Source organism: Xiphophorus couchianus, chromosome 5 (assembly GCF_001444195.1).
Source record: "Xiphophorus couchianus chromosome 5, X_couchianus-1.0, whole genome shotgun sequence".
Classification (NCBI taxonomy): Eukaryota; Metazoa; Chordata; class Actinopteri; order Cyprinodontiformes; family Poeciliidae; genus Xiphophorus; species Xiphophorus couchianus.
In genome coordinates this window covers 13563355-13577951 of record NC_040232.1, presented here as the reverse complement: position 1 = coordinate 13577951, position 14597 = coordinate 13563355, and the positions used below count along the sequence as shown (strand labels likewise).

Sequence of the window (14597 nt, the reverse complement as noted above, 5' to 3'; positions counted from 1 at the left end):
TTACATCATGTTGTAATGATTTTCCCTCATCAAAAACATACCTGAATTGCTTTGATTCTTTGACGCAAATTTAAGAAATTCTATAATCTTCCGGGGCAGCAGCACAAAAACAACAACAACAACAACATCAACAAAAAATAAACATACATGAACATGAACACAGACAATAGATAGACACATATTGTTGGTTAATCAGATGTGACTCTCAAAAAATGTAATCACATTTTGTGTCTATGGTTTTCGTTTTTGAAAATATTATTTATTTGAAAGAATTGTGGGAATATTTATGGAAATTGTAAATTCCAGTCTGAGCGAGGGGAGAAAAAGAAAATGACGCACTCGGTTATATTTGATGTGACCAGCAGGGGGCAGTGTGGCGTTGTGTTTGTTCTGTTTGACTTCCTCATTCCAAGTGCCCTTCTTCTGCACATGGGAATAATAAAGATTTATTTACTATTACTCTGCAGTCATATATATTTCTTTTTTTCTCCGATTTAACTGGAAGTGTCAGGAAAACTGTTAAAATTACCTATATTTACTAAACAGTAAGTCAGATAGATTTATAATGTTACTGAATATGTAGGAATGCTTTTCTGAATGAGTGGCAGACAAAATGTTTTCTCTACTGTTACACCAGCGGTTGATTACATCGTAAGTGTTGGCTACATTTCACCTTTATGATTAAAAACCTTGTTTTTGTCGCAATATTTTATTACCAATTTAAGTCGATAGAAAGTTAGTTTAATATAAATGTTTTTGATCAAAATTCACATGAAAACAGATTTTTTTTTGATTCAGTGTAATATTCGGTGTCTTTGACTTGGAAACTCCATGGGATACCTCAGGAGTAGATAGCTGGGGAGAGGTGACCCAATGTATCAGTCGGGGATAAATGGAAGACAGTGGGTGGATTGATTATATAACGCCAACCAGTCCTATGAAAGTAAATGAAATAAGAAATGTATACTTTATTTCCTTTTTAATAAAATGTATTAGTTTCTATTTCAACGCTAAACCATTAGTTTTTGCAGAAGCATACTACATTTTGGACTGAAAACATGCACTTTGCTTATATTTTCCCCCCTAGAGCAGAGAAACCTATATCAGCATTAGCAGCTACATTTGGTTTTGTCCTTAGGCTCACTGAAGGACTGTGAAGCAGAGAGCGTTTTGCTTAAAATAATCCAAATTCCTTGTAGTGCCCACGTTTTGCCATCGTATGGCATTGTTTGACCAAAAACAAAGTTGTTTCTATCCATCCATTTTCTGTACACCCTTGTCCCTAGTGAGTTTAGGAGGGCTGCTGGTGCCTAACTCCAGCGAAAGTTTTGGGCGAGAGGCAGGGTACACCCTGGACAGGTCACCAGTCTGTTGCCGGGCAACACAGACACAAACAGGACAAACAATCATCACACACACTCACACCTAGGGAGAATTTAGAGAGACCAATTAACCTGACAGGCATGTTTTTGGCCTGTGGGAGGAAGCCAAAGTACCCGGAGAGAACCCACGCATGCACAGGGAGAACATGCAAACTCTGGGCCGGGAATTGGCCCGGAGTTTCATGTGGAACTTTGCTTGTGGACCTTTTGCTGCAAGGCAACAGTGCTATCAACTGCACCACTGTGCAGCCCTTTCTACTGTAGTTTATAGTTATTTTTATGTATATATATTTAAAAAAATATTTAAAATCTTATTGCCCTTTACAGTGTACCTCAACAGAAAAGGGTAATTTCACTTTTTATCTTTTTGAAAGCAGCTGTGGACAATATGAGTAAATATTTAGTTGTGAGAAAGTAGTTACCTGCTTACAGATCTTATATATTTATAAAAATGTGTTCACTCAACCTCTACAATATTCTCACATTTTACACTTCTTTACTTTTGCATCACACATTCACTCTGACTGAAAATGCTTTGTGTGTATTTTCTCAGTATGTTTCCCACAGATCCATTGCTGGTGGTGCAATCTCCATTTCCTGTGTAAATTATCACATCCCTCTATGTTAACCATCCAATGCAAGGCTGAAGTCTACTTAAGAGTTTATTAACTCTTAAGTTCCTTATAGTTGTTAACTAAGGCTAACAACTATAAGGTTGATTTCTAGATCTTCTGAAGTTAATATGTTAAAAGCCTTTTTTGGCTTTGGCCCTTTTTGGAATAGTCTTATGTTCAGTCAGGTTTCAGGACATACTAATCCAGATTTATGCTAAATAAAGACACCAAGACCATTTTCTTCTGTAAAATATTTGATTCTTCTAACCTCTTAACAGATCCGCACTTGAAAAATTGTCTACTGTATTTAAAGCAGTTCTAGCTCAAACTGTGGCTGCAGAGTTGTCACTTTAATGCAGATCTTTACAATTGACATTGCTGAATTTATGTACTTGCACCAGAGCATTTAAAAATGTACATGTTTTTATATATTTTTCAAAAAACATTTCCAAGATGTTTCAATAAAAAACTATAGCTTGATATTAGGGTAAAAAAATCTGTTTATTCACAATTATTCTTTCGATACATGTGATGGGAAAAATTCAACATTTACACAACGTATCAAAAATAGAAACTAAGTTCAGAAGAAAAAAATATGAAGAGGAAAAGGACTTTACACATGAACAAGTTTGATTTTTGAAATGAATTCTTTATACATGACTCACATTAGAATTATGTTAATTATTTACAGAATAGCTTTCTAAAGTTACAAGACGCTGTTAATGACATGTAATACTTTCTTGGAAAAGATTTTCTTTTCCCGGTATCCATTCTCCTGCCTGTCAGTTCTTGCAGACAGCAAACTTTGTACCTGTTTACATTCAAAGCTTCCATGATGAAAATCTATGCTTTGGGGGTTTGTTCTTGGACTTTCTGCCTATAAAGAAAGAAATTATTATATTTTATAAGTATTGTTACCTCAAAAACTATCCATGTGACACACATATTATTACAAATAATTTGTAATGATAATTATGTAAGAATGTGGCTCAAGCTTTATTCATCTGGCAGTGATTGCAACTTACCGGAAATGTTAAAGTTACAAACTACGTACATGTTCTCTGTTATCATACGCTACTCAAATCTGTGACTAAGCATGAATAGGTAACTCACAAAAAACTGGCGCTGCCATGCAGCTAAGACTAAGGTGTCATATAACTGTTCTGTTGTAGCCTGTTTCTCATACGGTAGGTTCAAATGCCTATTCTCCACTCAGTCCCGTTTAATGATTGCCTTAAAACAACAACTCTGTTCTCAAACTGAGTATCTCAAAACTTTACACATTCCTGTTAAAGTCCATGTTTCTGTGATGTAAAAAAAGAAAGAAAGAAAAATCATGGGTTCATGATAAATCATTTCAAATATTTGTCCCCTTTTATTTAACATGCATCCTGTACAGTTCAAGTGAAAACTAGGAAATCTTTATCCAGGAAAAAAATCACTAAAAATAAAAACTGTAATGATGTGGTTACATAATTGTGCATCCTAAATACTATTAAGTCAGTTTAAAATAAATAAATTTCCTCAGTCTTCTTTGGCAGGAATCATTTTAACTTGCCAGTGTTAGCCGACTCTGTAAAGGTTCCCCAAACTTACAGTCAATGAATTAAAATTTGTGTTTTGATTAGGCTTGTTTTGCAGATTAAAAATACCTTTTGATGAGAACAACATTTCATCAGGCATTAAATTTATCTTTCATCAATCCCAAAATTTTTTTTTCATTTATTGGATGTTATATATTTTTCATCATAATCATCATAATTACTATATGTATAAAATTATGATTCATATATTTATTTAAATATGATGTATGTAACTTACCGAATCGAGTTACTGAAATTGTTTTCCAATTAAACTATGCAATAAATATCACATTCAAGATGGAAGATTTATTTGAATTGATTTGTCATGGTCTACTTTTTTAAAATCAAAAACCTGACTTTTTGCCAGTGGTATAAACACTTCAGAGGACTATTGTTTCTGTTCAGAGTGAGCTCACTTACCTTGCACGCCTGTTCTTTAGCACCTTTTGGACCCATGGAGCTTTTGGATCCAGGCAAACCTTTCGCTTTTCCATCTTAAGAGTTGCTCTGTGGGATCAAAGACACATCCAAGACATCAAAAACTAAAGCACCTTGAGAGGACTTTTGTTTTCAAAAAGACCCATAAAAATACTGCCAATTGCTTCAGCAAGTGTGCAGAGCAACTTTTCCTGAATTACTCACATGATTTGAATTTCTGCACAGTGGGAGCTCACAGGATGCACCTCCAATGCCACTATGCGACGGCCAATGGGCTTTCTCTCCTTGGTAATGCAACGACAGCGCAGATTCACCACTTGATTTCCCACAACACTACCTGAAGTTTTAGAAGATAAAGTCAGAAAGTCAGTATCTTTACACAAGAAAATCGCTGACATGGATACAAACATGTATTTGACAGATGGACTCACCTTCATGTATGGTCAGGAAAACCAGGATGGCCACAACAACAGTGCTCAGAGACATATCTGCCTGGAGAGTGAATTTAAAATTTTAAATCTAATCCTTAATGTGGCTCCCATAAATGCAAGGACAGTAAAATGAAAAGCTTGCCTGTTCCCTTTCCAGCAGTAGAGTGTGTTGCAAGACTGCTCTGCAGACACTTGATTATTTTTTTATAAGTGCCTCCTCCGCTCTTTTAAGAGAAGAGGGGAGTTTTTCTTTTTTACTGCAGGTCAAACAAGAGTCGTCTGGAATACATTTTCAGCATTTGACAGTTTGGTTCCTTTTAAATGAGCTCAAGCTGTGTGGCGGTCAGTCTGTGTTTGGTTTTAAGATTTTGACAGCAAAGTTTAGCACAGAAGGAACACTTTTAAATGTATAATTTCATTTCACAAAAAAATAATTTTCCAATTTAAACCAAGTCATTGCTGTTGCATGTGTGAGTTCTTAGTGGTAAACTATCTGGAACAAATCAGCTCTGAAGCAACTGTTCCCCTGCAGCTGTATTGCAACATCCTACGTTGTTTGGATTCAGGAGACTCCAGATATATTTATGTTTATGTAAATGTCGCTTTGGTTAAACTACATGCGAACCCAAGCTATTGTTATGCAGACATCTATCTAAATTCTGGCTCCTGCATATAAATATCTCTTTTTATCTTAAAAGTGCTATGTCACAATAAGACAGCATGCATGTCCAGACATGACAGTTAACATTCAAGCACATATGCATGCTGCTTGGTCTCCCACCCACAGAAATTTGACCTGAATCCAAGATTTGTCCACTTGCCGAACACGGGTCAGTAAAACTCCATGTCTTATCTCCTCCTTTGCTCTTCGCCTGCCATGGGTTATTTCATAAACTCCTCCAGATTTCCAGGAATTCCCACACTCTCGTCTTCTGCTTTCAGTCGAGTATCACTTCCTCGTGTTTAAAGGATTTATATTAACCCCAGTCACTCCCGTGCTCCAGCTGAATTTAAGCTATTGTAAACATACTGCAAAAAACTGACACGTGAAAGACAAAACATACTTACAACATTGCACACACACAGAAACAAAGAGAGAGAAAACAAGACGTGACGATAAGCTGATGACTCATTCCTGATTTTCCCAGCTCTTGTTTGTGCACATTTTATATTAGGCTTTGCATTCATTTGCAAATCTATGTGACAAGGCAACAGTAACGGCGTAAAAAACCAGTTTGCCTAAGAAGATAGAGACATATAAGTGTACGAGGTATATCCACTATACTCAAGCATTTCCTTGCAAACCTTTTTACATTTTATCAAATTAATACAAACTTCATTGGTATTTAAAGTGATAGACCAAAACAAAGTAGTGCAATAGTGTTGAGTGGAAGAACAATAATAAGTGGTTTGTAACATTTGTAACATTTTTTGCACAAAAAGCTGAAAAGAGTGGCATAATTTTATATTTTGCCCCAGTGAGATGTTGGATTGAGCATTTCTATGTGACATGTTCAAAGGCATAGATCTTGTTTTCTTGATCTAACGCTGCTTTTAACTTCTCCACATCCCTGACCTACCTGCTGTGCCCTGGTCTTCATGATACATTTTGTTTTTAAATAAATATTCTCTAAGAAAACACCAAGGCCAATACAGAATGGTGGGATTCAGTGTGATTAAGTAGTGCACTTTTGACTTGGCTGAACTGGTTGCACCCAATTTTATTCAGGTGAATGACTGTAAAGGCTTCTTAATGCAAATTCAGACTTGTTGTGAGAATTCGAAGGACTAATTGACCATAAAATTCTGTTTTTAGTTTATAAATCATCGATCTGCTGTGGTTGTTTCAACCTTCCAGACCTCTCAGGTCTTCTGGTTCTGGCCTGTTCTGCATCCCCAGAACCAGAACCAAACCTAGAAAGGCAGCATTCAGCTTCTATGCACCACAAATCTGTAACAAACTTCCGGGAAACTGCAAAACTGCTGAAACATTAAATTCCTTTAAATCAAGACTAAACCCCTGCCTGTTTAGAGTTGCTTCTGACCTATAATCACTGGAACATTGATCAACATAGTGATTGTTACTGGTTTCTCAGTTGCAGACTGTATGATGTTTTTATGACTTTTTATTTGTGTTTTTATGAAGTAAAGTACTTAGAACTGTCTTGTTGCTGAAATGTGCTATGCAAACAAACTTGGTTCATTGATTGATTGATAGTGGAATTTTTTGATTTTATATTACATGCTTATGGAAAAGTGTCCACACCTTTGTGTGAGCAGGAAACGGCCGATAAAGAAAAGAATAATAGGAAAACAGGATGATGAATGTGAGATTATGTGCACTCTTTATCTTGGATATCTGTCCCTTTACTGACCTGTGTTTTGTAGAAGATGTGAGGGTAAGGAAATCCTTTATGGAAAAGCTTGTATCAGCACACTGCATACTAGAGGAATTGATGGTACATCCACAACTGTGAGAGAAAGGAATGTTTTACTGTTGGGGGAGGGATAAGAAGTGTCTGCAGCTTGACTCTGTGTGCCTTCAGAGCAGAGCAGGAGGCTGTGTTGACCTTTTCTCTTTACTGCTTCTCAGCTGTTCTTATCTAATTAAGAGTTGAAGTTCAGTTTACCAAAACATGCTGTACTTTTCACAATATTCTAATAGAAAGTGTAAAACTATGCATAAATTCCTATTTACCCATTTAGCATTACAACGAGTTAGCCTATCTAACTAAGCCTTTATGAGATAAATTATAATTTGTGATACATCATTGTCGAAATGTGTAAAAATTCAAGGGGCATCAATATTTTTGGTATATTACCAATACTATTTTTTTTGCCATGTCAAGGAAGGCTTTGCAGCATTTGTTGTCTTTCTATAATGTTAATCTGATTACAAAAATGTCTGGTACCAGTCAGATTTCTTCTGCATGTATAAATTTTCACAACATAATAAATAAATAAATAAATAAATCTCAAGGCTTTACCTACAGTAGGAATAAATGCACATTTTAGATTGGGTGTGCCAAGTCTATAACAAGCAGAAGAAGAACAAAAAATACAAATTGAATACTCTTTAGTATAATTTTCTGATTATCTACAAATCTTGCTAAACAAGCACACAAAGAAGCTCCTTGATTAAGTTGAAACTGAAAACAAATCTGCAAATCATAGTGCTCTGGGATCCAGTGTCAGAAAAAAAAGTTTTTATCTAGAAGAGGCCTGGGAAAGATTTTCACAGAGGGCCATCTTGATCTAGTTAAATAAACTAAATGCACGGATGGAAATATTGGCAAGTTTCAAAAATGTAGTGAAAGTTGTCTCTGTTTTGTTGTAACTTAGTTTGAATTAGATATTATTTTGGAAGACACTGATGTTTTTGTTCTCCCTTTTCTAATGATGAAAAGTTTCTAGGCTTTTTTTTTTTTTTTTTTACAAAGTTTGGTTTTAACATAAATACTTCCTGCACACATTTCTACCCAACAGATTTAATTGTTCAATTAAATCATTCACCCCTTGTTGAAATAACTTTGATTAAACATGATTTTGGAAAGCTGTGTTGAAACCCACTTACCACATCCACATTTGATTCCTGCTATACTAGAAAAATGAAGAAATCACTTACTTGTTGTACAAGAACAGATGCGAAAAAGTCACTGACTCACAATGAAATTTCTAAAGCATAGTGACTGCCATGAACCACAATATTATTCACAATTACAGCCGGCGTACAGCAGTGGTGCCCATGTCCTCTTCCCAAAGCTGAAAGGTCTACCAGAATTACTCCACAAATGCATCATCAACTCCTCCAGGAAGCCACAAAAAGCTCTCACTTTCCTCAGTTAATTTCAGAGTTCATGATTCAAAGAGACTTGGCAATACAGTCATCCAAATATGAAGCTGTATTTACATATTTGTTTCAAGAGGATTGAAGCATCATTGTTGTCTCCCAGAAGGTCTAATTATGAAAATATGAAAAACTTGTTTCATGATACTGGATGCAGAGTGAAAAGATTTATTCTTTTTGTGTATTTTTTAAAAGGTATTCCTTCCAACACATCACTTCCATTAGCAGTACAATAAGATACTGACCTGTTAATGGCTTTTGTTGAGGCGTAATTTAGGAATATCCCATTTTTGCAAACAGTGCTTGAAGATAAATTTTTTCTTACTTCCTGTGTGATCACATGTGGGTGTCAAGTCTATTTCCCCCATTTGGTACGTGTGTGTGTGTGTGTGTGTGTGTATTGGTGTGTGTGTGTAAATCCTGAATGATGATGCAATAAGAAATATTGTTAATATAATTTAAAAGAATGTTTTGTGCTAAAGAAACTTGCTATCAACCTGAATATTTTTATACATACATTTTAATAATAACCTGATTTTGGAAAATTCACCAAAAATGGAGCTGATTTTAAAGAAAGCAGTGAAAATGAACATGTGTCTCATTCTGTCTCATGCTGGTCACATGCTGCTTTTAACTCACCTGATGAACATGATGTAATGTCAACTGCAACGGACAAAATGCTGAAAATCAAATAACTTTCCAGTGTTCATCACATGCTTCACTTTTAACCATATCACTTTCACTTTTAACCACATGTTTTAACCATATCCATTTTTCATTTCCGTGTAATAAAGTCAAAGCTGACCAAAGATAGAGATGTAGGATGAAAATTTATTTTCCTTTCTTTTTCAGATATATTTAATTCCTATTTACAAGAAATTAAAATGTAAACAACACACACATATTCACACTCAGTTGCCTTTTTCACAGTTTATCACACTACAAGTATAAATTGTAGTCTATCTATATTTTATATAACGGACCAATGCAACGCAAAGTAGGACATGATTGTGGTTTTCATTTTTTACCAATAAAATCTGAAAAGAGTGAAAGAGTGGCAGTCCCTTACACAGTACTATGCAGAAGACAACCCTTTATTGTAATTGTGCCTGTAAGTCTTTTTTGAGACTGAGGTTTATCTTTGTAAGGTAGCTCAAGTTCAGAAAGATTGGAGAGGGTCTTTAAAAAGCAATGTTAAAGTTTTGTTGCAGATTCTTAATTTGGTTTAAGCGCAGACAAGTAAGGGACCATGCCATTTTCATTTTTGGATTGATTGAACAAGGCTCTGTGTTGTATATTGATTTATTGATTTTTTAAAAAGCACACTTCTCAGTTTTCCATTTGTTTGTGTAGGCTTATGGCACCGTTAAGTGGACTGAGGATTGTGGTTGCAATGTAGCAAAATAAGAAAAAGCTTTGGACGGAATATAGTGGAAAGGCACTGAAGTCACAAACATAAGCATATCATACCTTGGAAATAACTCAGAGTACAGTAATAAATGATAAATTATTGTGTCAATACCAGAAGACATCATCCCTTGACCCCAAGTTACCCAAGACTGTTTAGTAAGTAGCTGCAGTGACGCCGGGACAGACGGGTCGGAGCCTGTTGAATTAGTCTCCGGCTTTATTCACATGAAAGTTTCTGGCTTACAGCCTGGTGTTGTTTTAAAAGTGTCAAGCACAAGGAATTCAAAGTTTGATAAATTCACTGATGATAAGTCTGTTAATCTTCTTGCAAAATCATGCTTGTAGGGACACAAAAATGTCAACGGTTTATAACGGCCAAAATGATTTCCCTCTTCGTATTCTCTTTGGTATTCAGGTGCTGCAGGTGCTCAGTCGAAGACATGTGTTTATACAGTCTGAAGATTTATGTGATATGACAGTGGGAGTAATAGATACGCCAGCAGGCCAGCAGATATGCAGATAGTTATCATTCACCCCCATAACCCACATGCTATAAGTATAATTCTTTTAATTATCTATCATCTACCAAACAATTATAAATTGTACTCTAATACACACAATTTGTCAGTGCACAGGTACAATATGCTAACAAAACAATAGACATATGTAAAAAAGCAGTTATGCATTACTCAGTTATTACAGTCTGTGTTTTTCCTTGTGACAGGTCTGAATGAGAGACAGTGAAATGAAGCAGCGTAAATTCCCACTCTGTGATTCCTGTCTTGCACAACACTCTGGCATGGGGAAGTGAGTCACTTCCACGAGAATAAAAGCTGGGACTTCTCTCCGCCAGATTCAAACAGCAGCTGGAGAAAGCAGCAAAACCTGGAAGAGCAGAGGACAAGAGGAACAGAGAGAAAGACGTCTGTTGCAGAATAGAAGAAATCTTTTAGTTGTCAAGAAATATTTATTAGAAAGTTCTTATCTCTTCTCACAAGTGAATTAGTTACAGAATTTTTGAAGCCAAAATGAAGAAAAGCAGCATTATTACCCTCTCCGTCTTAATCTTCTTGACCTTCCCCACCATCAGCGAAGGTAAGCCTCAGTTTTTTTAGTTCATAAAACTATAACTCCGTTGGCAGTTTTGCTTATGTGGACTGGGATTTATCTGGACTTTATGACCATATTAATTTGTAATCTCCACACAGGAATGAGCCTGAGAAGCTTAGGAGTGGAGCTGCACTGCCGCTGCATCCAGACTGAGAGCAGACCCATAGGGCGCCACATAGAGAAAGTGGAGCTGATTCCTGCCAACTCTCACTGCGAGGAGACTGAGATCATGTAAGAACCAATTTCCTGCCTCATTCTGATGATGTTGATGATGATTTTTATCGTTGTAATTGCATTGGTATATGAAAACTTATTGTTTTCACTTTGTGTTGCAGTGCCACTCTAAAAAAGAACGGCCAAGAAGTTTGCCTGGACCCTGAGGCTCTGTGGGTGAAGAAAATAATTCAGAGGATCATGTCAAAGTAAGATTTAGCTTGAACCTTTCCGTAATATAATATACAGATGTACAGTTTTAAAGCCTAGAGTTCAAACCACAAAGTATTTATAATTTTTTTCTGATTCTTCTTCTCTGCAGCAAGAAACGATGAGGAGAAGTGAATAAAGGCAACGACTTCAAAGAATCAAAAGGCTTGGCCTGGTCTGACGATGGGTCACTAAACTTTGATTCACCTGATGCTGAAAACAACAGCATCTTTGTCCTCAAATTGTTTGCATCAAACGCTCTGTTTATTAACTTACCACCCCCTCTTTGTATGCATTATGCTTTATGTACATAGAAAGTTTGGAAGATTGCACTATTGTTTTTGTTTCTATTTATTTATCTATGTATTTATAAAATGGAAATCTTATTTAAAATTTTAAATAAATGCCTTAAATGGAAATATTTTACATGTATTTCTTTCAAATATCCTTCAGTGTGAAGCTGTGTGGCAAATATCAAACAAGTGTGCCACCTGCAGTATGCATGAGTCAGTGCATTCTGTCTTGGTTGTGGGCTTGTCAGACTCTTGCATCCAAAAGAAATTCTAACTTTTAGTAAGAATAGAAGTTATTTCTACATGTATTAGAAGTATTTTCCTACATGTTGAAAAAATCCAAACTATCATAGCTATCCCTAGTCAGGATAAGTAAATTACGAAAAGTTTGAAAAAAAAAATCTGTTTCTAGTAGTACATGTATTTGCTAAATTGTGCATACTACATATTGGTGAGCCATCTGTTAATATTTACTGTACAACCCCGTTTTGCCAGCACTTAGTTTTCTCATTTTGTATTTCAAAGTTGGAGTACAGAAACTGAGAACCAGGAGTCTCAATTCTCTAGAGTCCTGATGCTCTTTTCACTTCAACTCACCACCAAGAACGAGTATAAACATATTTTTTTCAGTTGTTCTGGTTGACAAACTATTTGTTTTTTTTTGAGTTGGCTATAACTTTTGGGTTATTATCCTGTCAAAAGACCCACTGCTGACCCTTTTTTTTTTGGTTTTCTAAAACAAGCCAACAGATTTTCATTTAAAATCTCCAACTGCATACTCCACCAAGATTCCCATATTTGGAGAAGTAGAACAAAATCAAAGTTCATGAACTGTACGTCACAGTAAGTATGTGGTTTCCCACATATTCATCCATGGTGGACAATTGAAACCTGATATTTACAAACACTATACAAAAAGATGCATAACTGTTTTATTCTCAACATTTGAAATTAATCCAGACTAAACTGTTGCTGTTTTAGGACAGTTAGGTTTACCAAACTAATTTGCTAAACAGATGAAATTGCCTAAATATATAATTTTCTCTGAAATTCAGAAATTTACATGGCTTTTCTTCTAAGTTCATCTATAACTAATTTGAATTAAATGAAGGCCCAACTGTGAATGTTTTAAGGGCACACAATCAAACAGACCGCATTCTTGTCTGACAGCAAGGAAAAATCAAGAGAAATCCACGAGGCATGATATAAGGAAGAGAACTGTGGACATCCACAAGTCAAGTTCATCCTTGGGTTCAACTCCCAAATCCCTGAGGCACATTTTTCATCTATTTAATAATAAATACAACAAAACCCTTCATGGGAATGTCCACCTGTTATACTGGTGAGAAAGACGACATGTTCTAACTGGAGCGACTGTGGGAAAATAGCTAGAATGGGTATACAGGAAAAACCCCCTGTAATAATCATGCTAGGACTATAAAAAAAATAAGAATAAAGCATACATAGAACACCATAAATGACAAATCTAATCAAAATATTATGATCTTGGGCTGTTCAGTTGGGTTTTGTTTCTTAGTTCCTCTTGTATTTAATCAACTATGATTTTGTTTTACTTCAGTTCAGTCCTTTCCTAATTATTTTAGTTTCATTATTATTCTGTGTTATTTATTATTTTTATTAGATTAGTCTTGTTTCAGCTTCACTTTAGCTCAGTTCTTAGTGGTTTTAGTCATGTTTACTTCTTCTAGTTATTCGTCGTTGCTCTAGTTTAATTATATCTTGTGTCTATTATTCTTTAGTGCTAGATTTATTTTCTAGTCCCCTGTGCTTCTCTCTCTCTCTTTCTCTTTCTCCTCAGTCTGTCTTTCTCCTCTCTCCCCTCACACCTGCGTTCAGTTCGCCAGTCAGCCTGGTCCTTTGTTTCAGCAATCAACCTCCTAGTACATAAGCTTCTCTTTTTCAGCCACTCCTTGCTGGTTCCTTTTGTTGCCCCTCCTTGTGGCTACTCACATCTGTTTCTGGATAGCTATGGATTTATTATTTTGTATTTTTCGCTAGTTCTTGTGGTTTTTGTAAGTTTTTGTATTTCCTTTTCCTTAAATATTTTCTGTCCTTTACTCTATGCCTCCAGTCATCTGCATTTGGGTTCATCGTCAAACACCAATTATGAGACAAAAGCTCTCAGATAAAGTACTTCCATGGCTGGAGATGAAATAACATTATATAGTAATATAAATTTTAAACTGATTTGTATTTGTTTCCTGGTCCAGCGATAGGAGTTGTTCAAAAATGATCGTTTTTGAATTTTATTTCATAAAATCTATGTTCTTTTGCTAATTTTTAAGCTATTTTCAAACTCCTGCAGAAATTGAGGTATAATTGTGTTGACAGAGAATTATTAATTTTCTTTTACAGTGAAGTTTTTATATCAGCTAAAAAACATTAGCTGATATAAAGTAGTAATGTGATGTATTTCTCCAAAGTTGGGCAAGCTAACTTGTGACATCTGTATGGTGTTGTGCTCATTTTTGTCTGATCAAAAACAACCTGCTTATAACAGAAGCATTTGAGGTAGTTATACATTTTTCTACTTCAGGCAATTTTTTATGGGTTTCCTTCAGAGAGATATCCTTAAAAACAGGACTACGAAATGTACAAAACCTCTCACAGCTGCCTAAATGTTTTTTGTGATTTCAAGGTTTCAGATTTTAGCTTTGTGTCTTATTTTTTTGGTTCAATGGCACAAAAACCATACTGAGAGGTTCACTATTTTACTTATGCATTTCGGTTGTTTTTTAAAAGTTATTCTACTACATTAACTTGTAGATGCAAACACAAACAGACCAGTAGTTGTGATCACAACAGGGGTTGAATATCTTGCTTGTGCAAATATAACTAGTGTCAGACGGCATCTTTATCAAATTGTGTGTGTGAGATTGGCCATCTAAAAAGATGAACAGATCATAGAACTACTGAATTAAACATTTAGATTTCACCAGGTTTTGCTGATATACTATAAATATTGGTAATAGTGTGCCATTAATCAAAATAGATTTTCCCAAGGTTTTTCAGAGCTGCTAAGTTATTGTCTGAAAAGAAAATGAA

At 35.4% G+C, this 14597-nt stretch overlaps 2 protein-coding genes across 5 annotated transcripts; one reads left to right on the top strand and one right to left on the bottom strand.

The window, feature by feature from the left end:
* Positions 1-2478: 2478 nt before the first annotated feature.
* LOC114145631 (interleukin-8-like) lies at positions 2479-5532 on the bottom strand. 4 transcript variants are annotated; one of them, XM_028019290.1, is made up of 5 exons: positions 5234-5532; positions 4449-4509; positions 4222-4354; positions 4000-4086; positions 2479-2873 (listed from the first exon to the last, which is right to left on the bottom strand). In XM_028019290.1, the coding sequence occupies exons 2-5, from the start codon at positions 4501-4503 to the stop codon at positions 2840-2842; spliced, it is 309 nt and encodes a 102-aa protein (XP_027875091.1). In that variant the 5' UTR covers positions 4504-4509; positions 5234-5532; the 3' UTR covers positions 2479-2839. The 4 variants fall into 4 exon arrangements, with proteins under 4 accessions (XP_027875091.1, XP_027875092.1, XP_027875089.1 ...); XM_028019291.1 differs by having other exon boundaries at positions 5270-5532; XM_028019288.1 differs by having other exon boundaries at positions 5245-5531.
* A 5019-nt stretch (positions 5533-10551) lies between these two features.
* On the top strand, positions 10552-11396 carry cxcl8a (chemokine (C-X-C motif) ligand 8a). The gene is made up of 4 exons (XM_028016361.1): positions 10552-10800; positions 10914-11046; positions 11151-11237; positions 11351-11396. The coding sequence occupies exons 1-4, from the start codon at positions 10734-10736 to the stop codon at positions 11361-11363; spliced, it is 300 nt and encodes a 99-aa protein (XP_027872162.1). The 5' UTR covers positions 10552-10733; the 3' UTR covers positions 11364-11396.
* The last annotated feature ends 3201 nt before the right edge of the window (positions 11397-14597 follow it).